General features: G+C 37.8%; 1 protein-coding gene across 4 annotated transcripts in view; it reads left to right on the top strand.

Annotated features, from left to right (window-relative positions):
- Positions 1-26,610, top strand: part of nav2b (neuron navigator 2b) — a 135,225-nt gene that overhangs the window by 45,264 nt on the left and 63,351 nt on the right. For all 4 annotated transcript variants that reach the window (XM_049483992.1, XM_022683836.2, XM_049483994.1 and 1 more), the window contains one exon: positions 6,277-6,393. In XM_049483992.1, the coding sequence (XP_049339949.1) occupies positions 6,277-6,393 (117 nt within the window). The remainder of the gene's footprint in view (positions 1-6,276; positions 6,394-26,610) is intronic.

Genomic DNA, 26,610 nt, shown 5'->3' on the forward strand with positions numbered 1-26,610 from the left:
CTATAAAAATTCCTCTCTATCTGGAATGCTGTCACATCCGACTCTGAACACGTTGGGTTTCTTTGAACACCGATATCTACAGAATCTTACCTCTTTTTACTAACCCACAGTAATTATCATGAGTGGGTGATTGCTTTCATGTTTACTGCTTGTGAAAGATCTGGCTGAAGGGTGTGGAACGCCCCTGAGCACCAATGTTGTGCAACTCAATCATTAAGCTGATTCTCTTCTCTGGTAATTGACTCATCTGATGAGTCATTATCTGCATCTGTACTGATAGTAATAAATCATGCTAATGTCTGTAAGTGTCGCACAGTGTTTGGACTTTCTCACTGCTCACCTTTGTTAAAAGACTCCCCTCCCTGCGTCCGCTGAGTCAGTCCACCTGGCAGGGCTGAGCTTTAGATGGCCTAGTCAGCATATCAGCGCCTGCATCAGCCTGTAGAGTCTGATGGGTTAATTACAGGAAACGAGCTGCTGACGGTGGAACTGAGGTCGTTGCCACTGAAGGTGTGTGTGTGTGTGTGTGTGTGTGTGTTAACAGCTTCCCACTTTGGTGAGATAAATCACTGATGTTTGTTTAATCTGAACTGACTTTAAATGCGTCATTACCTTATTACTAAAACATTTTAAATGATGTCCATATTTAGAATAGTATAATATGAATGAACAATAAAAAAAGAATACAAAAGAGTTAATAATACTCGTAAGTAATTTTTTTATGTTTTTGTACCAGAAATAATTGCAATAAATGATATTGTGTCAATATAATTTGTGCCATTTTAGGCCAGTAATATCATAATAATAATAATATAATAATAAAATGCATTTATTCACTACTTTTTTAGGGAGAAATTTAAGACTTATTTAATTATTAAGAATATTCAGATGTTATATCCTAAATAAACACAATAAAACCAACTAAGAATATGTTAATTTGTTCAAAACTGTTATCTAAGCAAGAGGTGCTAATTTGAAAAATATAAAATGTATATTTTAGTTTGTTTAACACATTTTGGTTTACTAAATAAATCCATATGTTTTTCTTCATAGTTTAGATGATTTTAGTATTAATCTACAATTCAGATTTTTCTTTAACTGAAAAAGTGCTAAATTTAAGGTGTGTCCAAACTTTTGTCCAAACTTGTAGTCTACAATTAAGGCACCTAGGCACATTTAAAACCTTATCTTTTCATATTCTGATGGAAATATATGTGTGAGCGATATAACATATTTAACATATTTTTTTGAATATTTTATTGCTACAAGTGAATTAATGATAATATTAGCCTTGCCATTATAACCATATTTTATTTTATTTTTTGTATAAAATATAATTACAATAAATTATATTGTGTCATCATAATGTGTGCCATTTTAGGCCACTAATTTAATAATAATATAATAATAAAAACATTTACACACTGTTTTTAAGGAGCAATGAACTTTTAATTATTAAGAATATTAAGACAGGGATTTGAGTATCAAAAGATTATATCCCAAATAAACACACACAGTCACAAAATCAACATAACAGCTTATTTATGTTGTTAGGCTCTTCTCGCTAAGTTAACTCAATAAGCAATAATTATTTAGGCTATTTCCATGTACTGTATGATAAGTTGTACAATACATCTGATAAATGACGCATTTAAATCATGAAGCTTAGCTTTAGTCAGTATAGCGTAATGTAATACAATTGTGCTGCATCTGTTTCAGTTTGTAGCTGGTATATTCACCTGCCTCCTCCTGTAACCTGTTTAAATGTTTTCCCTGAGGGGGCGTTTTTGTAGAACCTGTTTAGAGCTTCCTCTGAATACCTGCTCTGTAGTCCGTCCGCTTATTTAACCGTCCATCAATCCACTCATCCACCCATCCTCCTACACCCTTAAGCCCTTCCTTTACTGTTCCGTCAGGCTTTACCTGTGTCCCCTCCCCTTCTTTAAACACACACACATACACACTTTCCTTCTCTCTCTTTCTTTGTCACTTAAATACGCATTACACAAGAAAACTTACATATTAACCATGGTAATTATTCTCACTCTGACATTACATACATTGTTTAGCTGAGTTTGCCTAATATTGGTGTGTAAATGGGTCATAACCTACAGTTTCCTGTCATTTTTCTATTGGCTGAGTGCACAATATTTGTGGTTTTAAGGAGTAAAATTAGTTTTTTATTCCACTTTTATTCCACTTCCAAGCTGGAGACACCATACCCAATGACAAAGTCTGTTAGAGGGTATAAATCCCACCAGCATTGGGCTGAGGAATGATGGTGTTCCATCCAAACATTTGGGATGAATTGGTGTAATGTTTGTGGTGCAGAACTAAATCCCAAAGCATCCCAAATCCCTAGCATTAACCTAACCCAACCTAACCTAGTGCACAAGTACCTAGTACCAAGTACCAAGGGCCAGATGCAAGCAAATCCTTACAGCAATGTTTTTGTTCAAAGAAAATTTGCTTTAATCCTTTAAAAATCCTTTAATTTTCCCAAAAAATCGTCAGTGCACCTTATAGTCCCGTGCTACTTATGTATGAATTTTACTTGTCAGGTATTAAGGAGCTGTAAAGCCACTCTGCTGAAGTACAGAGTTATACAGGAGTTTCAGTTTAGTTCTCCAGCACCGAGACTTAAGACTGGAGCAGTATTAGCATTAGCCGCTAACTGCATTAAGCGCTAGTTCTTTTGCCACAAGAGTTGAGAATTATGAGCCTGTAGCCTGCTGCTAACCCCCACCAGCACTGCTGGAGCACCATTAGCATTACCCGCTAACCGCGCTCATTCAGAGGTGAGTGTTATTGGCCTCTATCCTGCGCATTTACTATGTTAAAGCAAGCTACGTGAGATGAACCGCTAACTCATATCGTCCTGGCTTAGCAGAACACTCAGGGTTTCTCACTGTAGTGCTGTTGTGGGGCAGCATTAGCCGCTAACAGTGGCTAGCTTTAGTGGAAATCTGCAAATCTAAGCTTATTGTAAATAAATGGAAGCACTTTACTCACCCAAATAAACAGTTACCAGGAGAGAAATCTGTGTAGATTTAATGTCTAGCGACGTGTATGAAAATAGACCAAAAAATAGACGTTTATTGATAGTGCGCCATATAATACAGTGTATAGTTATAGTTAAAAAATACGATACCTGAAGTTTTTATATCTGAATACAAACAAATTCTCCAATCAGTATTTTATGGCATTAGGGCATTCCTATTCAAAGCACACATTACCCATCATCCCTTACTCCTGGTGCAAAAATTTAAGCAGTTCAGCTTGGTTTGATGGCTTGTGATCATCCATCTTCCTCTTGATTATATTTCAGAGGTTTTCAATTTGGTAAAATCAAAGAAACTTATCATTTTTAAGTGGTAATTTTTAGAGCTGTATAAGAACTCTATACAGTTTCATATCCCACGTTCTGTGTTGGAAAGGGCATCTCCACTGGCATCTGCTAAATGCCAGAAATAAAAATATCAAGATGGTATAGAAGCAGCTAAATTCTCCATCAGTATGTAGAGCAGCAAACAAAGACAGGCCGTCTTTTAAGACCCATTATTGAGGAGTGTCTCCAAACTTTTACACATTTGTTTCAGTGTCTAATTGTTGACCTGAATTTCCCATAATATAGTCAGTGCATACGGTACTTCATTTAACCCACTTTCTCTTCTCTATGGCCCCGCTTGATGTCTTTGTGATGCTGTGGGATTACAGCTGCATTAAGGGATGATGGGTAATGTGTGCTTTGAATAGGAATGCCCTAATCCACCTTAATCTACTGATGCAGAGTAAAGCAGCATTTGCATGAATGAGGATCTGCAGAGAAGACTGAACCGGACTGAATTAAACGAGTCAATATTTAGTAAGAGTGAACTGGCAGGCTGAGTAAACAGCAGTGTATTTACGATGCAGCTGTGCTCTAATAACCAGTAGGGAACCAAGGCCACCTACTTTCAATATTTGGGATGTGCACAATCAAGAGTGGTGAGGCTAAATCAGAAAACCAAAATAGATAGAAAGTTTTAAGAATGGAAATGTGTTTTTAATTTTTAACTATTTTCTCTGTCGTGTAACATCAAATACAATCTGTCCCATTGTCCTTTTACTGATGGGCACTTCTTCTTTAAAGGGGCTTCTTACCGGGCACTTTATCATGTTCTTTCAGCTATACAACTCTGGAAAAAATAAGAGAACACTTCAGTTTCTGAATCAGTTTATCTGATTTTGCTACTTCTAGGTATATGTTCGAGTAAAATAAACATTGTTGTTTTATTCTATAAACTACAGACAACATTTCTCCCAAATTCCAAATTAAAGTATATTCATTTAAAACCTTGATTTGCAGAAAATAAGAAAAGGCATAAAAAAACTAAAAATATGCAGAGCTTTCAAACCTCAAATAATGCAAAGAAAACAAGTATTTGGAGGAATAACCCGTTTTTAATCACAGTTTGTTTTCATGCATCTTGGCATATTCTCCTCCACCAGTCTTACACACTGCTTTTGGATAACTTTCAACCAGTTCATCTTGGTTTGATGGCTTATGATCATCCGTGTTCCTTTTGATTATATTCCAAAAGTTTTTAATTTGGTAAAATCTAATTTTTACATGGTCTCTTATTTTTTCCAGAGCTGTATAAGAACTATATACAGTACCATATCCCACATTCTGTATTGGAAAGGGCGTCTGCACCGGCATCTGCTAAATACCAGAAATGGCAAAATAATCAAGATGGTATAGAAGCAGCTAAATGGTAAAAATACACTGCCACTCATAATGCAGTCCTCTGATGAGGATTGATTTATCTTTCTCAGTAGAGACATTAGCGCATATAAGCTAAACCATTCAGTCATATGTCTTAGGATTTGTTTATGAAGTTGGCGGCGTTCCACTTTATAAGTGCAGGGGGCTGGGTGGTGGGTAGGAGAGTACCTGCATGAACCAGGTGAAGGACTGTTGTTACAGCTGTATCAGAGCTTCATTGTTTCGTGAGAAAGAACTGTCTAGCTTGTGTTTTATGATCCGCATGCAGATAAGAAGATAGTGGAGCCACATTAGGAGTTTTAATAGCTTTTAAATCACTCCACATGGCATTAATGCCTTCTGCCAAAAGGTTGTGCAATTAAATGGAAGCTTAAAGGTGTGTGTGTATGTGGTTGTTTGAGTGATTACTGAATTGCTGTTTGTATTTATTCATTGAGGTTAAATTAAACATGAAATAGATAATAATATTAATTTAATGGTGTTACAAGCCATATAATTGTTTTGTAATATTATCTGGAAAAATACATTTAAATGACCAATTTCTCGTAGTTTATTTTAATCTAGTTTTAAATTACACATAGTCATGTATCAAGAACATAATAAATTATCTCATCTCATCTCATTGTCAACCGCTTAATCCGTGAAGGGTCGCGGGGGGGTGCCGGAGCCTATCCCAGCAGGCATCGGGCGGAAGGCAGGATACACCCTGGACAGGCCGCCAATCCATCGCAGGGCAGACGGACACAGACAGACAAACAGACACATTCACTCACACACTCACACCTAAGGGGCAACATAATAAATTATAGTTATGAAAAATCTGAATTTTTCCATTTTGTCTTTGTTTAGATGTCACCCATTTGTCTCAAAACAAATAAAGCTATGTTTTTCTTGATGCTGATATTTCTAGGTATTAAAATAATCATTAGTGACTTACAGGGTTTGGACAATGAAACTGAAACACCTGTCATTTTAGTGTGGGAGGTTTCATGGCTAAATTGGAGCAGCCTGGTGGCAATCTTCATTAATTGCACATTGCACCAGTAAGAGCAGAGTGTGAAGGTTCAATTAGCAGGGTAAGAGCACAGTTTTGCTCAAAATATTGCAATGCACACAACATTATAGGTGACACACCAGAATTCAAAAGAGGACAAATTGTTGGTGCACGTCTTGCTGGGGCATTTAGAGCATTTATTTACAGAAAACAGACACATCCAACAGGATTAACTGTGGACGCTGTAAGAGGAAGCTGTCTAAAAGGGATGTTCGGGTGCTAACCCGGATTGTGTAAAAAAAAAAAACATAAAACCACGGCTGCCCAAATCACGCAGAATTTAATGTGCACCTCAACTCTCCTGTTTCCACCAGAACTGTCCGTCGAGACAATAAATTATTGTGGTCTAAAACCAGGTGTTTCAGTTTCATTGTCCAACCCCTGTATTTATGCTGTGCATACATAAATAGTAATTTTCTGCATGTGTGTGTGTGTTTGGAATGTGTGTGTGAAGTTATATGACAGATGGAGGGCTGAGTTTGTACACACGGCGGCTGAACCGTGTGCCGGACAGCACGAGCGTGGACAGAGACACACCTTTCCGCTCCAAGAGCCAAGCTGATACTGACAGGTAGGACTTATGACCCTTATTCCTATGACCTTTACTCACTCAATGATAAAATGGGAGGAGTCACAAACACTCATATACACGATCTTAAGTTCATCAGAGTTACCAGCCTCAGAAACCACAATTAACAGCTCCCCAAATAAGACCAACCTAAATGATTCACAGAGTATTTTGGTTTTAAGTTACTACTTTATGTGTTCCTTTACAGTCTGGATGAATTCAATATTCATTTACAATTTAGGGATTTAGGGATTAAAAACATTGAATGAGAAGATGTGTCTTTGATCATTTATTCCTGATTTACGACACAATAGATTGAGGAATTTTACACAGAATTCACAATCCTCAAGAAAACACCCATCAACATATACATGTTCTTAAGTGATCAGATTGGTCCATAGACTGTATATAGCTGGACAGAGCATCGTCTCTCAAAAGTGAAGCCACCACAGGTCGAGCGCCCCCTGCTGTTCGGTTTCAGAAAGCCGTGTAACCCCACCCATTCCCATAGGTTTCAATGGCAAAACAGACAACTTTCAATCACGTTTTTTCCCAATATACTGTAATTCTACCTCCTTTATTTAAATGCAACAGCTGGTGTAACCTCTGCTTATATTGTAAAATTTTTATATTCCCCACAGAATTCGTTTTTAAAAACGTTATTCAGCTCTATTCAAAAAAGGTGTGGTTATTGTAAAAGGGCTGGTTATGGGCGGGACCAACAACAGACCGTCAGCTCCGCTCCGCCCCGCTCTGCGAGAGAGAGAATGAAAGAGAGAGGGCGGACACAGTCATTGTCTTTTTCCTGGAACATTTTAGTAATTAATGAAGATATCCCAAATATAATGCATATTTGCATAATGCAGTCACCCTTGTGTGATGATGTAATATTAATGCTCTTGTTCTTTAAGGCAGTCTTAATCTAATGTGCCACAATATTAAAACCACAGTTAGGATATTAAGGTAGTGAGTGACAAGCTGTAAGTTTACTTCTTTAAAAAGATAAAAAAATCCTACCTAGTGCTGCTTTAAGTCATGGATATATTAGGCAACAAGTAAACCGTCCGGTTTAAAGCAGGAGTGAGTGACAACAGTGAGAATCTAAAACTAATTCTTTGACAAGAACCAAACTGCGATGGCTGAACAACTGGATCAGAACTCTTCAAATCTCCAGAACACCATTCAAGTCTTGTGGGGTGTTCTTGGTATGCTTGGTGTTCAGATCCTACTACAAGTGCCTGATACTGGTGACAAGGAGGCCTCACTTCACAACTTACAGGATTTAAAGTATTTGCTGCTAATGTTGGTCCTGGTGCCAGATAGCACAGGGGACCTTCAGAGGTGTTGGTCTTGTGGACTCCATGCATCAACGAGTCAGAACTCATTAGGCAGGTGGTTTTAATGTTATGGCTGATGATTGTAGATATAGCTCTGAACTTTGGAGCATGAACACACACATAGACATGATAAATATTTGTTTCATGCAGCCAGCCTCAGTTCTGCAGCCCAGTTGCCCAAATAAGGGCATTTTCTATAGACTGGCCAGGTGCGTTCTGGGAAGTCCATGCCCAGTAACTGTCAGGACGAGTTTTTGGCTGTGAGTGATCTGTCTGAATTAGGGATGATCTAAGTCCTGCTGAAATGTTGCTTTGGGGCAGGAATCCAGTGGGAATTCCACGGCTGTTTTGTCTCTTACCGGAGTGCTTGATATCATGTATAATTTAAAAGACGTCTTTCTCCAAGCGCTGCCCAATAGCAGGTGGTGTAATAAATTATTAGATGTGTTGTTCTCCTCCCATCCTGATCAAATGCACGGGGAAGAAAGCAAGCCTTTGGGATTCGGGAGTGAGGTGAAAGCAGTGGAAGCGGTGGAAGCCGTGGTCGTTCATCTATACGTGTGAGAGCAGTTTGAGGTTCTTTATGGCGAGAGCTGCTGGATGATGTGTTAGTGAGCTGAGAGTCACCTTGATTCATTTGAACAGTAAATTAAGCCTGCTCTGCAGACTGCATTGTGGACTTCTGCTGTAGGTGAGCTCTGCTTGTTATGCTTTTTTTTTTTTTTTTTTTAAATGCATGTATTTGTAGTGTGTGCTCTAATTTTTCACTAGTAATTTGAACAATCTGTATACTTCTTTGGGTTTAGGGGCAAGCTTAATGAAATAAGCTCATTGCAATCTTTGCACCCTGCTGATCTACAGCTGCTATTGATACACAAACAAATATAGTGATTCGTGTTTCAATCATTATGTTGATTATTTAGGAGGTTTTCTTCTTAGGGTGAATGATATGGATAAAAAATGTGATTTGTGGTAACAAAGGTTTTGAAATGTTCTGTAGCACTTGGTTTGGCCACACTCTATTTTCCTAGGATAAGAAGTAGTTTGTATATTCACTTTGCATCTGTGCTTCACTCTACCTAACCCTGCCTCACTCTGCCTCCAGTCTACCTCACTCTCCCATTGCTCTGACTCCAGTCCAGTTCACTCTTTCATTCCTTTGCCCTGAGTCTATCTCTCTCTACCTTGCTCTGCCTCCAGTCTACCTCACTCTCCTATTGCTCTGCCTCCAGTCTACCTCACTCTCCTATTGCTCTGCCTCCAGTCTACCTCACTCTCCCATTGCTCTGCCTCCAGCCTACCTCACTCTCCCATTGCCCTGCCTCCAGCCTACCTCACTCTCCCATTGCCCTGCCTCCAGCCTACCTCACTCTCCCATTGCCCTGCCTCCAGCCTACCTCACTCTCCCATTGCCCTGCCTCCAGTCTACCTCACTCTCCCATCGCTCTGCCTCCAGTCTACCTAACTCTCCCATCGCTCTGCCTCCAGTCTACCTAACTCTCCCATCGCTCTGCCTCCAGTCTACCTCACTCTCCCATTGCTCTGCCTCCAGTCTACCTAACTCTCCCATCGCTCTGCCTCCAGTCTACCTAACTCTCCCATCGCTCTGCCTCCAGTCTACCTAACTCTCCCATCGCTCTGCCTCCAGTCTACCTCACTCTCCCATTGCTCTGCCTCCAGTCTACCTAACTCTCCCATCGCTCTGCCTCCAGTCTACCTCACTCTCCAATTGCTATGCCTTTTTATTTTCATAGTTATAATAACTTTTTGTTGTGCTTATAGTAAAAAAAAAATCACATCACAATAATGTTTTAATGCACAAATGGTTCTTGTTCATTCATTAATGGTACCTCTCAGGATAGTTTAGGAATGCCCACACTTAGTTGTAAATAAGTTGTAAGGTGTTATCTTGTCAGTGAGGTTGAACACATTGGCCAGGGTGCTCTTGGGAGTTTAAGCAGGGCTGTTGCATTTCTGAAGTTGCGTGGGCATTTAACATTCCTTGATTGATAGTCCTAAAAGGCATCATCACACACAATAGACAGCACCATGGGTGGTAATGACTGTGACCTGTGACGTCTGGCTAGAATTATCTGTAACAGACAGCTCTAGCAGAAATCACATCCACATTCTGCACAGGAGTCCCACATGCATGTCTTCCAGATCACTTGTGTCCCAAGACATTTAGCATATTGGTTTATGATGCTAGTTTTAAGTTAAATACCTCGAAATTGCTGTGAACAGAACAATACTATATTAAAATGATGCTAAGTTACCCCTAAAAAAACTAATTATCACACCTAAAAAAGCTTAAACCCTAAACCGAACCTGAATACTTACTTTATTTTCTGACCATAACTTAAAATCTAAACCAAATAATTTGAAACCATTTTGATTATTTGTAGATGAGCTTAAGGGGACCAGCAAAGTAATAAACTGTGCACATGTATTTTTTTTGCCCTTTCATTTGCTTTGCCAGCTGTGCAATACACTGGAGGGGCTGTTCTGTATATAATAATATGCCTACCGGTCCCATAAAGACCCGTTTACTTCACCCTTTAAACCCCATCTTCCCTCCACCCTCTTCTCTTGGGGCACATAACTACATGAAAAGACATCATTCTGAATTCTGATTTTGTTTCTCTGAGGCTCTGAGGGGAATCAGAGGTCTCAGCAGTGGGTAAACACATGCCATCTTTGACCTATTTCTCATGGCATGTGTTTTTGGACCAGAAACAGACAGCCTTTCTTTAAAATAGTTACTATAAACAGAATCTGCTGCATTTATTTATTCAGTTCACTTAATATATAAAACATATTGAGGATAAACAGCACACTGGCAGAGTGCAAAAATGTTCACTGATCAGCCATAACATTAAAACCACCTGTTTGCTATTAGAAGTGTAGGCTGCATCTTTGGTGGGCTGCATTTTTCTTTTGTATACAGATGAGAAATGCAGCTGATGTTCAAAATGATTCGAAGGATGCAACAGATGTATCCTCTGGGCCCTCGATTTCCCACAATTCATATATTTTTGTGTATTACAAGTAAAGCAAACCATAAAATGAATTTAAAAAAATATTCATGATAAACAGTAGTAGAGCTTGCCGATTAATCGATTTTAATTCAAATTAACAGTTAAGGACGATGTGTTTTTTTATGAAAATCTAATTTCGCTGAGTCTATTTTCACCACCGACGCTCCCCTGAGCTTAGCCCCGCCCCTCTCTCCCGTGCGCAGCCCCGCCACTCCCTCCCTCCCTCCCTCCCTCCCATAAACTGATTTATGTAAATTACGTAAAAATAAAGTTATTTTGAGAAGTGACTATCTATTTAAAAAGCAAAGTTGTTCATTTGTTGGAGTTCATTTGTTTAATTTCTAACATATTTAGAGTGTTTTTTACTCACTTTTTTCTCTCTCACAATGTTAATCCTTTACAGCTTCAAAAACATGTATTATGCAAATTAGGCGATGACGTCAGTTAGCGACTTCTAGCGACTTTTAGGAGATTTTAGTAGGGGAAAAAAATCTATTTAAATCAAAAATCTGATTTATTTTTTTTTTTAAATCGAAGATTCTTTTTTTTGGCCCATATCGCCCAGCTCTAAACAGTAGTATCGTGTGTCTTACAGTATTGTGATATTATATTTCCGTCATATCACCGACCTTTAACAAACACATACACCTTATATCATGCATGCCTTAACATGACATCACACACCTCACATATGGGATCTGAATTCCTCTGTAATATCCTGTCCGTAGGGGACTGTTCATATTTCTTTTTTGATGTCTGTAAGGCATGTGTGTATGTGTGTGTACGTGTGTGTATGTGTGTGTACATAATCCTGCTACGATGATTCAAACACTTTTCTGAAATCTGAGCTCTTGTCTGGCTCAGAAAGCAGTAAGGGGACCGAGATCATGCAGAAAGGAAGAAGCTGGGACAAATACACACACACCCACACACCCACACAGGAAATATGGCATATTGCACACACACACACACACACACACAAAATCCCACCACACGACACCAGCTACTGTAGCACAGTGTGAACAGTTAGAACATTCACCCACTCAGAACCACATGCAAGGACTCCAGTATCCCACTAGTGGGAGTTTGACATACTATAAACCAAAATAAACAGAAAGTCAGTGCTCAGTGAGTGTGTCTACCTCTAAAACTATATATGTAACATTAGAGTAAACTTAAATAAGCATTAACTTAGTGACAGTTGAGATTGTCTACCTATAAAACTCTATATAACATTAGAATAAACTCAAATAAACATAAAGTCAGTGGTAAGTAAGAGTGTCTACCTGTAAAACTATATATATAAAACATTAGATTGAACCCAAATAAATATAAAGTCAGTGGTCAGTGAGTGTGTCTACCTGTAAAACTATATATAACATTAGAATAAACCCAAATAAACATAAAGTCTGTGGTAAGTAAGAGTGTCTACCTGTAAAACTATATATATAACATTAACTCTGTATAACATTGGAATAATCCCAAATAAACATACATGTAGTGTTTAATGAGTGTGTCTACCTGTTAAACTCTATATAACATTAGAATAACCCAAATAAACATGAATTAAGTGTTCAATAAGTGTGTGTACCTGTAAAACCATATATACAGTAACATTACAATAAAACCAAATAAACAAAAAGTTACTGGTAAGTGAGAATGTCTACCTGTAAATATATACACAGACATCTACACAGCCACATAATCTTTGCCAGTTTATATCACTTAATTGGCTAATTCAGCCTCTATGAGAAATGCTTCTGCAACCTATGAGTGTGCAGGATCTACAGGCACGGTTGCAACATCTGTGGAACATGTATGCTTCCATGCCCAACCCTGTCTCACCTTGTATCCAGGCCAGAGACAGACCAATAAACTTTCCTTTCACTTTTCTTTCACTCTAATTTTGTAATTCTGATATATATATATATATATATCGTCATTACATTAAAACCTCTAATATTTGTTTTGTTATTTTTAAGTGTAGCAAGGTTTTTCCTAGTAGTAATAGTAGAGAAACTATTTAACCAACAATGATGCTGTACAGAACCATAACCTATAGTAAAGAAACCTTAAAGAGCCCAGTTTTTAAGAGCCTACTTTATCTGCCAGGACATGCTTGGCATCTGGAGGATGGTTTCATATAGTATACAGCTCTGAAAAAAAGAGACTACTTCAGTTTGTGAATCAGTGTCTCTGATTTGGCTGTTTATAGATTTATGTTTGAGTAAAATTAACATTGTCGTTTTATTCTATAAACTACAGACAACATTTCTCCCAAATTCCAAATAAAATATTGTCATTTGGAGCATTTAGTTAGCAGAAAATGAGAAATGGCTAAAATAACAAAAAAAATGATGCAGAGCTTTCAGACCTCAAATAATGCAAAGAAAACAAGTTAATATTCATAATGTTTTAAGAGTTCAGAAATCAATATTTGGTGGAATAACCCTGGTTTTCAATCACAGTTTTTATGCATATTGGCATGTTCTCCTCCACCAGTCTTACACACTGCTTTTGGATAACTTTATGCCACTCATTCCTGGTGCAAGAATTCAAGCAACTTAAATCAGCTTGGTTTGATGGCTTGTGGTCATCCATCTTCCTTTTGATTATATTCCAGAGATTTTCAGTTTGGTGAAAGCTAAGAAACTCATAATTTTTAAGTTGTCTCTTTTTTTTTTTTTTTCCAGAGCTGATTTAGCACTGAATCTGGAAGGCTAATATACAGTAGCTAGAAATTAATGGGATTAGCAAAACGTTGCTAAGACATCATTACAGTTTCCCCAAAGCATGAGGAGGTGTTTGGTAATCTGTAACAGATTTGCTGTAACAGATGTGGTTTCTGCCATTGGATAGTCCACTGTTATCTGGAAACATGGTCAAAGTTCAGGTTTCAAGGTTGCTGCTACTGTTTTTAGCTTTGTGTTTGACAGTTTTTAAATGATGTAAGGTTTTTATGGAAAATATGTGTGTGTGTGTGTGTGTGTATGTGTGTGTTTTCTCCACCTCCCTGCTTCTGAATGCCTGGGAGGTGTGTGGGATGTAAGCGATCATGCTTTGTCTTTGTGTGTGTGTGTGTGTGTGTGTGTGTGTGTGTGTGTGTGTGTGTGTGTGTGTGTGTGGAGCTTTTTAGAAGCTGTACCTGTTGAAAGATGTGCAGAACCTAAAGTGGCTTTTGATTTTGATTTACGAGCAGCGCTGCAACTGGAGAACATGTTCCAGAAACGCTTTTCTCTTAGACAGCGAGCGCAATGAGCAGAATAGAGTTGGGGCCTCTGTATTGTCTGCTTTTATGCATGATGCCCTGGAGATTTCAGTCTGTCTGCACTCCAGAGTTTAGAGCCGCAGGCTGTGTTTGCCTGCTTTGCTCTGGGTGACTGTTTGCATGGTTCGCTTTTCCCTTAAGAGATTGTTGGCCTACTGGTTTTAACACTGAGCATATTGGAGTAGGCGTCCACCCACCTACTCTAACACTGAGCCCACTAACAAACAAAACGAACCATTTTAACACATCTTTATTGTGTGTAGACTATCTAAAATTAGACTTATCAACAAAACAGATATCTCTATCGAAAATACAACTGTATTGTTTATAAAAATAAAATTTAAAATTCACTAGAAATATGGATTCTACATGTCAGCATGCCAACATTGATCAGCCATAATATTAAACATTTCACTGTATTTTACAAGTTTTTGTATTCTGTTTTATTCTGTTCATTTTATGTTTAATGTTTTGCCTGATTTTGCCCTGTAATCACATTTCTGTAAAGCTGCTTTGTGACAACATCAGTTGTAAAAAGTGCTATACAAATAAATAAAAAATAATAAATCTATAAATCTATAAATAAATAACAAATATTTTTTAATTATTTTATTTAATTTTTTAAAATACTTATTATAATTTATTTTAGACCCATCATTACTTTTTTTATTTGTTGTGGTTATTTAAGTCCTCTATTTCTTTAATTGTGTTTATATTTTATAATTCTAATTATTTATCTGTTTATCTGTTTTATCGCTTTACATTTTAGCCTGTATGTATATCCTTTTATTCAGAATTATTTTATTTCTTCTTAATTCAATCTTATATTGTTTGCGTGTTTTAATAATTTAAATTTATTTTTCAGCCCCTTTAATTTTGTAAATGCTCGGCTACATTGACAATCAGGCTTATCCTTAATGCATCAACGAATGGAAAGTAAGGTTGATTGATTAATTGATTGATTAATTGACTGATTGATTTATTAGTCAGTACCTACGAAATGTGCTCCAAAGGATGGACAACCAGTGATTAGGTCAGGGATGCCTAAGGCAATGAGCTCATTGGTGCTCATTTGGTGCTCATTGATGCTCAATAATGAAGGCCCAACACCACAACTTACAGGACTTATCTGCTGCTTTCTACCGCACATGGCAAATGGCATTTTCCCATACTTTGATTTCAGAATTTGTGTTTAAAGTACATTAAGTTCGCATTGTATATAAAATAAGACACATTAAAAATAAAGGTTTTATAAAGTCTTATAAAGAGAGATTATATTACAAATGATGTATATTAACATCACACTGTAATGCTGCCATAGCATAGCTCTGCTAAGTGTTCCCGTGACTGAAGGTGCTAGAGCTCTGCTCTGGTATGCTCTTGGCCCTCATTTAACCCCTGGGTGTGTGTACAATTATTACAGTTCATATACATCTGTGTCAGTTACAGTCAGATCCCACCCTATAATTAGCGGTTTATATACTGCACATGCAGTATACACTCTATGTACAAATGTTTGTGGACACCCTCTTTCATTTAACACATTCTGCTACTTTAAATTGAATTTACTGCTAACACCAGGAAGTGCCAATAACTTTTTTTTGCTAACTAAGTTAAGTAAAGCTAAGCTTAGTAAACAAAACTGTAATAAAGAAAGACTTACTTTTAAAGTCATTTGAGTGCTGGATGTTAATCTACACAGATTTCCCTCCTGAAAACTGTTTATTTGGGTGATTAAAGTGCTTCTGTTTATTTTCAGTAAGCTTAGATTTCCGAATTACTCCAGCACTAAGGTTGGAGCATTAGTATTAGCGGCTAACCGCACTGAGGAACCCTTAGTGTTCCAGTAAGCCAGTGCGATATTAGCTTGTTTTAACACTGTAAATGCACAGGCCACAGTCTGATATACTCCCCTCCAAACAATGAAAGAGCTATCACGGTTAGCGGCTAATGCTAATGCTGCACCAGCAGTGCTAGTCAGGATTAGCAACAGTCTACAGGCCGATCATACTCACCTCTGAATGGGGAAATAGTGGTTAGCGGCCAATGCTAATGGTACTCCAGCCCCAGTGCTGGAGAACTAAACTGAAACTCCTGTATAACGCTGTACATCAGCAGAGCGGCTTTACTGCTCCTTAATAACTGACTGGTAAAATTTTATTAGATTTACTGGATTAAAAGACGCATTATAATTTATATGAAAAATATAAAATATATAAAATATAAAAATATGATAAAAACTTTCCTAGACAGTTAAAAAGACAAATATTGGGTATTTTGAACAAACTAGAATATAATATAAACTAGAATATATATAAATATTTTTTAGTTATTTCACCTTTTTTTGTTAAGTACATAAAACTCCATGTGTTCATTCATAGTTTTGATGCCTTCAGTGAGAATCTACAAAGTAAATAGTCATGAAAATAAACACATTGAAAAAGAGAAGGTACTGTACACCAATCAAGCAAGAAGAATTATGAATACCTCCTTCTGTCTTCCCCATTATCCCACCCATCCTCTTTTTACCCTGTTCTTTAGTGATCAGGACACCACATGAGAGACCACCTCAGATCAGATATTATTATTATTCGGGTGGTGGGTCATTATTCTCAGCACTGCAGTGACTGTACTGGCATGGTGGTGGTGTATGAGGTGTTAGTGTTTGTTGTTCTGGTACAGTGAGTGGATCAGATGCAGCAGTGCTGCTGGAGTTTTTAAACACTGTGTTTAATCAACACTCACTGTCCTCCACTCTATTACACACTCCTACCTACAGCTGCTTCATCTTGTAGATGTCAGGGAAAGTCAGAAATAGAAACTCTGAATTTGTTGTTGCACATGTTGCGTTGGTCATCCTTTTAGTCCTTCATCAGTGCTCACAGGATAGCGTAAACGTTAAGATGTTATGCTTGTTCATGTACAAAAAATGTTGTCTGCTTACATCATTTCATTCATACGCTGTGTAAGAGTATCCTCACAAGCCTCTTGAGAAGCTGTTGTAGCTGTTACACAGTAATGACTGTATGTCTGAACTGCAGTGTTGCCCGAAGCCTAAACAGTCTGTCTGTCTGTCTGTGATAATGGGAGAGAATGGAGGCGTGGAGACTCACAGCAGGATCTCTGAGAGTTCCTGAAGGCAAGCAGAACCTGTAGCTCCAGTGGGATCGTGGAGTGGAGGGGGGGTGGAACAAAGAGCTAAAGCTACTGGCACTGAGAGAAAGACAATAGGGCAGTGAGAGAGAGAGAGATGTTGAGTGACTGCTCTTAAGCCAGCGCAGTTTTGGTTTTGAGGGGACGGCCTCACTGACCTGAAGCCTGTAGGCCTAAAAAAAGCCTGGGAACTTCTAAGCTTTGCTGGTTGAGCGGCACACAGTGCTCTTTCTTTGCTGGAGGACAGTGGAAACTGTTACAGAGGTATCTGTTCGTGTTAAAGACTGAAACTAGTGATTATTTCTATAATTGATTAATTAGTCGAATGGCTGTTGTTAGATTAATTATCTAATTGAAGCATTGTGCCTTCTGCTGTTTATTTTTTTAAAATGGGCTTTTCGAAGCATTATCATTTAACATCATTTAACATCATCCAATTAAAGCTAAAGCCGATTTAGGAGTCAATTCTCATATTTGATGATGGTAATCTTTTAAGAATCAGTCAACCCCTTACTGGTCGGCAATAGGCCTGTCACAATAACTAAATTATCAGCTTATCGTTCAATAAATGGACATGACTTCAATCATTTTAATAATCTTGATATCTGTATCTATACTGTTATATCTATCGATGTAATCGTGTTTGCACTTACAAAATACACTTACATATATTGTGAATGTGGGCATGGCTGCAGCTTTATTAGGAAAAATGCCCTCGATCAACACCCAAAACAAACTTAATAAAAAAGAAACATAATAACGGCCCTAGTGTGGCTCTCATTGCTTAACTTTAGTGTCTTAGGTTCATGTTGCCTCAGCCTTCCATTCACCATCAGCGTATCTCTCGAGTGAAGGCTGAGGCAGGGTGTTTATGCCGGTACAACACGCACTAGCTGGGACAGACCGGGACTGCATGTCATGGTGTGGGGCAGACCCACGGTTCCCCTGCCTCCGCACTTTGCAATATGTATGTATATATAGTACACACTGAAGAACCTACTATAACCTACTTTGGTTCAAGCTGGAATGTTCATATTCCAAAATTAGGTGCATAAACAGGAATAGAACATTTTTTTTTATTTTAAAAGGGTATTTCATATGTTGCAAAATTATGTTATTCTTTTGTTAGTGGCAAATTAGTGCCAAAAAATGGCAACAATATTGTTTATCGCAATCATTTTTTGGACAAAATATCGTTCACAAAAAATGCCTGATTTTTTATTTAACAGCCTTTAAGGAAAGTCATTATAAACTGAGCAACAGCTTTTCCGCAGTTCAGCTTTTTTGACTGGTCAAAATAATCCCACCCAGAGACTGTAAAAAAAGATGGACGCTGTGTCGCCGTTCCCATTCATTCAATGAAAATGAAGCCAAAATCTTCCGCCATGTTGGCGATCCTGATACCCGAGTCTGCGCAGTAGAGACCAGAGGAGGGAGAAAGACTGTGGAGAGACAGCCTACTCATTTAAATAACCCCGCCCCTGAGGGCTGCCTCGCGGTCACAGGCTGCATAGCGGAGCTGAACGGAGCTGACGGTCTGTTATTGGTCCCACCCATTACCAGCCCTTTTACAATACCCACACAGGAGGTAGAATTACAGTATATTAGAAAAAACGTGATTGAAAGTTGTCTGTTTTGCCATTGAAACCTATGGGAATGGGTAGAGTTACACAGCTTTCTGAAACCGAACAGCAGGGGGCGCCCGACCTGTGGTTGCTTCACTTTTGAGAGACGATGCTCTGTCCAGCTATACACAGTCTATGATCCCACCAAGCTGCCAGCTACAATCTCTGAAATCAAGAAACTCCTGTCACCCCATACACTTCATACAAAACACTGCAGTCTGTTGAAATGATCGTGTGACCATAAGATCATTACAGCTTGTTATATTAATCATTTATTTATATGTAAACAGTGTTTTGTTTTGGTTTGGTTTGGTTGTCAGTGACTAATCCTCTTTGCCATCTAACCGTTGGTGTGTTATTTCAGTCAGGATGAGGGATGTGGCAGCAGAGTAACCAAACGAAGGCGACGCCGAAACCCCGTACGAGCCAGGGTGCATTTGCATGTCTGCACACTCATAGATAAGAGCAGCAAAACTAACAGAAAGAAGCGGAGCAGACTTCCCCCTCCGCCGGAGCTCCGGCTGACAGGGAGCTGCTCTGGAGGGGGCTTAGTAAACACAGCATAGCAGCATAGCATACCCCACTCTCTAAACAGGGGGGACACAGAGAGAGAAAGGCGGAGACTGACCCCTCTTATCTGTCATCAGCTGGAGGAAATGGCTGCTTCCTTTTCCACCTCTGATGCAGATTTTGCATGAGTGACTGAGTGACACTTCAGACATCAGCCAGGCATCAGTCAGCTCCCACAGACATTTAAATACTCCATTACAGATTAATGACCTTCTGAAGTTCAGATTTAGAGATTTGGCTTGTTTTGGTTGTAAAACAGCCATAGCATGGTCATTAGTTAGTCTAATGATAAACAGATTGCTGTAGTTTTATTGGAGAAGAAAAAAAAGTAATTTACTTGTATGTTTATTTAACATAACACAACATTTTTTTTTGCATATGATATAAATCAATATGAACAAATACTGTAACTCAATTTAGACAGTGTTGCTATATTACAGGTATTTTATTTCTGTTTTCTTTAACTCTGATAGTATTTGTATTTAAACAACATAGTAATTGCCCTCAGACTAATTTGTATTTGAGAGGTATTTGGAAATTATTTTTTTTGTATCAGACATGGTAGTATTTGTACTCTGAATTGATAGCGTTTTTACACAACTACTAAAAAGCACACTTAAAATCCTTTAATGTTTCCAATAATCAATGGTGCGCTTTATAATCCCGTGCACCCTCTGTATGAAGTATACCAGTCAGGTAGTAGGGAGCAGTAAAGCCACTCTATTTATGGTATATATGTCCCACTTGCACTGCGGTTAGCAGCTAATGCTAATGCTGCTGCACCCAGCCTTAGTGCTGGAGAAACTTTACTAAAAACTCACCCTTATAATATTGGAAATCTAAGCTTACTGTAAATTAACAAATAAACAGTTTTCAGAAGAGAAACTTGTGTAGATTAACATCCAGCGCTCATTTGACCTTGAAAGAATAGGTTTTTTTTAGAATTACAGTTTTGTTTACTTAGGTGTTTCCCCATTGTAAAGGAAACATGGTGACACCCTTGCTCACTTTGAAGTAGGCATCCTTTGAAATAGACCAGAAAATAGACATTTATTGGTAGTGAGCCTTATAGTCTAAAAATTTTTAACTCTGACCAGATAGTAAATTACTACATATTAAATAGTAGTACTTATTTAATCTGACTTGATAGTATTTGTACTAGGAATTGATAATATTTTTACTTAGACTGGAGAGTGCTTGTACTCTGATCTAATAAAATTTGCACTTTGATTTCATAGTATTTGTAGTCAGACTTGGTAGTTTTTGTACTCTAAATTAATAGTATGTTCTGGTCAGACTTGATGGTATTTGTATGTGTACTTAAATATTATATATGTACTTTAGAATGGAAGGTATTTGTAGTCTGAAATGATAGTAGTTGTACTGTAAATTTCAAGTGTTTGTACTCTGATTTTTAGTATTCACATTCAGACTTGGTAGCATTCAAATTCTGATTTGACAGTATTGTTCGCATTTTGACTCTTGTCTCTTGTCTTGTCTCTGTTTTGGCTTAGTTTTTATTCTTGTTCTCAGTTATTCATAGTCTTCTTTGTCTACAGTCCTACTGATGAGGCTGTGTGGGTGTCATTTGAAATGCATGGCTATTAACTTTTCTATAAGACATAAAAGTATTGTATTGATAGACTGAGCGCTGGTGAATGGAGGACTGCTGGATTCCTCTTTAGATTCTTGTTTTGACTGAGCGGGCGACAGCAGCCTGGCGGTAAGAGCTGGCTGGCATCTCTGCAGTCTCGCTCTGTTTGATGTGATGGGACGAACAAAGGGAAGTCCAGTGTGTTGCTGAAGTGTAAAGCTCTTCATATGCCGGAGGGAGACAGTAGAAGTGCTTCACACCCTGCCTGGGGGCAATGAGCTTCAGACAATGAGCTTAATGACACTAAAGTGCGAAAGCAGCCTAATGCCTATTCACATGCTAATAGAGGAGAAAAGAGAGAAAGAGAGAGAGAGAGAGAGTGTCTGTGTCCAATTCCACCCCTACTTACACTATTCTTGTGTACAATGTACTGTATGTGTTTAAACACCTCTCTCTTAATTTTTTTGTTGACATGGCTGTACTAATAACAGTGTTGCCAAAACATTATGATATAGTAGTAGTAATATTAGGTAAAGCACATTAACAGCAGCAGCTGTTATAATATTAATAGATAATTAGCAAACTAATTACAGTGTAATAACAAAGTATATAGTATTTAACTGCATTGTTAAATAGACACAATTAAATGTGTGTACATAGAAATATACATTAAATAATAGAAAAAAAGAATACATTTATACAGTAAATCAATCAACAGAAGAGAACCAAACAGTACAATACACAGCCAATAATAAAAATTAAAACAATAAATATAAAAACAATAATTAATATTATTATAACAATGAATTAGACGTAACAACACTAACCCATAATTTATGCTCTCTCATTTTGTCACCCTCTTTTTCTCTCTCCCTCTTTTTCACTCTTTCGGTTTTTCCCCTCTTGCTCTCTCCTTTGCTATCTCTCACTCTACCTCTCTCTCTCTCTCCCTCTCTTTCTCACTTTCACACAGTCTCTCACACACTCCGACACTTAGTTTCTCTCGCTTTGTCTCTTCCTCTCTTTTTCACTGTCTCTCTTTTCATCTGTCTCTCAATATATATATATATATATATATATATATATATATATATATATATATATATATATATATATATATATATATACATATATCGTGATATTAAACAATGCAGTAAAACACGTAAAACCCGAGAAAAACAGCAAAACAACCGTAACCGGCCCTTTAATCAGGCATTTAAATTATTTAAGTTGATTTGTTAGCACGGCAGCTGTGTTCAACATTTTTAGAACATAATGGAACGGAACAGAAATACAATGAATATATGGACTAGGGGTGTATTTTTACTTTACTGTATTTTTACTTATTTTTATTTTTATATATATATATATATATATATATATATATATATATATATATATATATGTATGTATATATATACATATATCGTGATATTAAACAATGCAGTAAAACACGTAAAACCCGAGAAAAACAGCAAAACAACAGTAACCGGCCCTTTAATCAGGCATTTAAATGGCTTTTTTTTTTTTTTAAAAGGTAAATAAGAGCGTATTTCTGGGATTAAAAGCGTTATTAAAAAATATCTGTGCAAAACTGTGATGGACTGAAGTGCACAGCTTTCGACACGTGCGTTTACAAGCCCATGCCCAACCAACCATGTGGATGGAGGCCATGCGGTTACCTTGTGTTACCCCCCGCCCTCCTCGACCTCAACCCCCCTCCGTGCTTCTCAGGCAGCAGCAGCCTGTCGCTCACACAGACACAGAGACAGCGCTGTGTATCTACTTCTTGTGTCAAGAATCAAAACACTGCAACATGACGCGTTTGACATCACACGTCCTGCGATGTGACTCTTAAACTATATACTGTGCAGCCCTAATATGAATTAGATAGTTATGCATAAAAATATATAATATAGTAATATAATATAATATATTATATTACATTATATACAATAAGTTACAATACAACTTAAGGATATGTACAGATGTTTATTTTTTTGAATGTGGGCTTGCTCACTCACATCTCTCCCTCCCTCTGTTCACTGTGTGTGTGTGTGTGTGTGTGTGTGTGTGTGTGTGTGTGTGTGTGTGTGTGTATATGTTTGGCTGGTGGTGAAAGCTGAAGGTTGTGCAGGTGTGTGGAGAGAGATTATGATGAATATGAGAGCAGTTTAGCAGCTCACGACTGGATGCTTCTCTGTGTGTCTTGAAAAAAAAAACTGCTGCTCATTCAGTGTATCTTTCAGTGCAGTTTCCATATTCAAAACCAGCAGAGAGAGAAGCATGCAAATCACACCTCACCTGTGTTTCCCAGCAGCCAGAGAATACACACCTTGCAGTGTAGAGTGCACGCGAGAGAGAGAGAAAGAGGGAGAGAGAGAGAGAGAGAGAGAGAGAGAGAGAGAGAAAGAGAGAGAGACAGGAACTGTTCCGAATTCCACTCATTTGGCGCACTGGAAGCTATGTCATTACACATGCCTGCCTGGCTGAGGAGGTTTGGACATGAGCGCTGGTGTGTGTGTGTGTGTGTGTGTGTTTAGGTACCTGGTGATTATCCCTATAGCTGCTGGGTTTTATGATGGCAGGAACCTCAGCACTGGCTAAATATGCAGCAGTAACTGTGTGTATGTTCTGCCTGATTTCATTTTGATGTGTTTTTTGGGTTTTAGCTGCAGCTGCAACTCCTCCATGTTGTCTCAAACACACACACACACACACACACACACACGCACACACACTTTGCTGTCAGCTCCAGAAAACAGATTTGTGTTTTGTTTTGTAAATGGTGACATTTACCAGACCAGTGTTTCAGAGCTAAAGTTTATACATAATGGGTACAAAAGTATTGAGAGACAGTATTGCTGTGAAGATTTGATTGTATTCAGCACCAAGAGTATGAGTGAGGTCAGGAACTTTGATGTTCACTACCTCATGTTATCTGCAACTGATGCCAAAAGTATTTAATTGCCATATAAACACAGTTCCACTGCTCCACAGCTCAATGCTGGAGGCTTTATACCACTTCAGCCCATATCTGGCATTAGGTGTGGTGCCAGCAGGTTTATGTTTATCTGCCCTAGAGAGTCTTATTCTTTTGGACTTATGTACGTCTCCTTTACAGGGACTAAACAAGTTGTGTGCACATACATATCTGCGTTATGCAAATGCACACAATGCAACTTAACGTATTTTTCACACTATAAGGCACACTGGATTATAAGATACCCTATTAATGCGACACTAGTAAGGAACAGGGGTGTCGGCATGTTTTTTTTTTTTTTCTAATTCAGCAGGTCTCGCCGCAGGGAGGTGGTGGTGTGTGTGTAAGTTTCATTTTCCAGATTTCCACTAAGGCTGGGTGCAGTGGCATTAGCATTAGCTGCTAACCACTAGCCATAGCCACGCTTAGCACTAGTAAATGCTGCCCGACAAGGCACTACACTGAAAAACACTGAGTGTTAGGAGCAGGCTACAGGCTGATAATACTCACCTCTATACAACGAAAGCGGCTAATGCTAATGCTAATGCTACTCCACTCCCAGTGCTGGAGAACTAAACTCCTTAATAATGCTGTACTTCAGCAGAGTGACTTTAATGCTTCTTAATACCTGACAGGTAAAATACATACATAAGGAGCACTGTAACATAAGGTGCACTGACGGTTTTTGGGAAAATTAAAGGATTTTAGTTTTACCTTATAGTGCAAAAAATATGGTAAACTAGCTGAATGTGTTTATTAGACGTGCACAAGTGTCCACAAACATTTGAACATATAGTGTACCTCACATGCCTCACGTGGTGCACTGACCTGAAGGTAGAGAACTGCATATAATTAAAGGGGCCCTAGAATGTTGAACTGTATTTATCTTGTCATGGTTGAATAATGACAGTTCAGCAAATGCACATTACAAGCCATGAATCTTAAACACTGTTGTTCCTCCTTCAAAACCAAATCCGGAGGAACTAAAACAGAGCTGTAAAACAGGCCAATTCCAAAATCTAAAACAGTTACATAACAGTTTTGACTCATTTACACCCCTAACATTTACATAGACCCTGCCAACTAGAAAAAGATCTTGTCTAAGCTGAAGTGAAGTAGAGCAAAAAAAATAAGAAATACAATGGCGAATTTCAGAGAACATGGTGTTGTTGATACTAGAGAGCAGCTCATCACCTCCAGACTCATAAATCTCCTGTGCCAGTGTCCACAGAGAAGGAGTTCAAACTTATAGACAGCTTGGGGGATCAAATAGAGATCCATGCTAGGCTAAAAGCTAAAACTAATAACACTAGCTTTCACCATTTCTTTTTTTTTTATTGTCTAGTCCCTAAAAAAACAAACTAAATGACCAAACTGAAGCTGAAATTGATCATGGAGAAGGTTTTGCATGGCAGTATTGAAATATTATCATAAGTAAATGGTTACCAAAAAAAAAACATATTAATTGTTCTTATAATTACAATTATATTGTTTATCACAATAATTTTGGGACGATATATCATCCGCAAAATATTGTTATTGTGGCAGGCCTATGTGAAGTTACATCTGTTAAATCTGTTATATTTAACAATGTAAAGATTTGTATTCAATTTATGTTTTATCATTTTAGTTAGTCTAATCGTCATAAACACATTTTTACACAATATACAAAGCAGTTGACCAATGCATATTATAAAAATCATTATAATAAAGTGATATTAATTATATCACTAAAACAAAAACAAATGAATTAGTAAAGGCACTATCATGATGAATTTAACGTCCATATAATATAATTGTAAGTTATATCAAAATATCTATAATGTAATTGAGTCAAACTTAAGTAATTCCATGATTCATTCAGTTGTTTCTTTAAAGTCATCATTGCAGTGCTATAAGAACAGAGAGTTATGTTCGTAGTAAAGCTTTTGCAGCGTCTGTGCATAATCCCGCTCTTCCGCTCAGGCTCAGGGGACACTGACCTTTGACCTTGTGTTGTGACCCAGTAGAAATTCCTTTTCAAGAGAAAACGAAGCTCTGTGGAACGAGTAATTGGGCTGGTTTTCATCTTAAATAAGCTGTGAGAACCTCAGCTACACTAACGATTCACTAATCCATACCTCCCTCTGATCACACACACCACACACACACACACAGACAATCCCGTGTAAACATGGACTGTGTGTAAATAATATTGGAAAGCCATTAATGATTCTTTTCAGTTTAAACCAACCAACCCCCCCTCTATCTCTCTCTCTCTCTCTCTCTCTCTTACACACACACACCTTATCTTTCTCTCTCTTTCACACACACACACACACACACAGATATATATATATATATATATATATATATATATATATATATATATATATATATATATATATATATATATATATTGTACGTATGCTGTCCATACCTATCAACAGTAACAGCCTGTCTGTGTGTAAGCTGTGCTGCCTGATTATATTTATGATGTCACGGAGATTTACGCTGCACTGTTAAACCTGCTCTGCTGATCTGTGTGTTTACTCCCACATGCTCAGGTGTGTGTTCAACAACACACCAACTGACACGGCTGGAAAAGGGCTATTTTATAAATACTACATTCAGAGTTATATACAGGAAGGGCCTATTATTTGAAAATACAAA

The sequence above is a fragment of the Astyanax mexicanus genome, chromosome 10 (genome assembly GCF_023375975.1).
Source record: "Astyanax mexicanus isolate ESR-SI-001 chromosome 10, AstMex3_surface, whole genome shotgun sequence".
In the NCBI taxonomy this organism is placed as follows: domain Eukaryota; kingdom Metazoa; phylum Chordata; class Actinopteri; order Characiformes; family Acestrorhamphidae; genus Astyanax; species Astyanax mexicanus.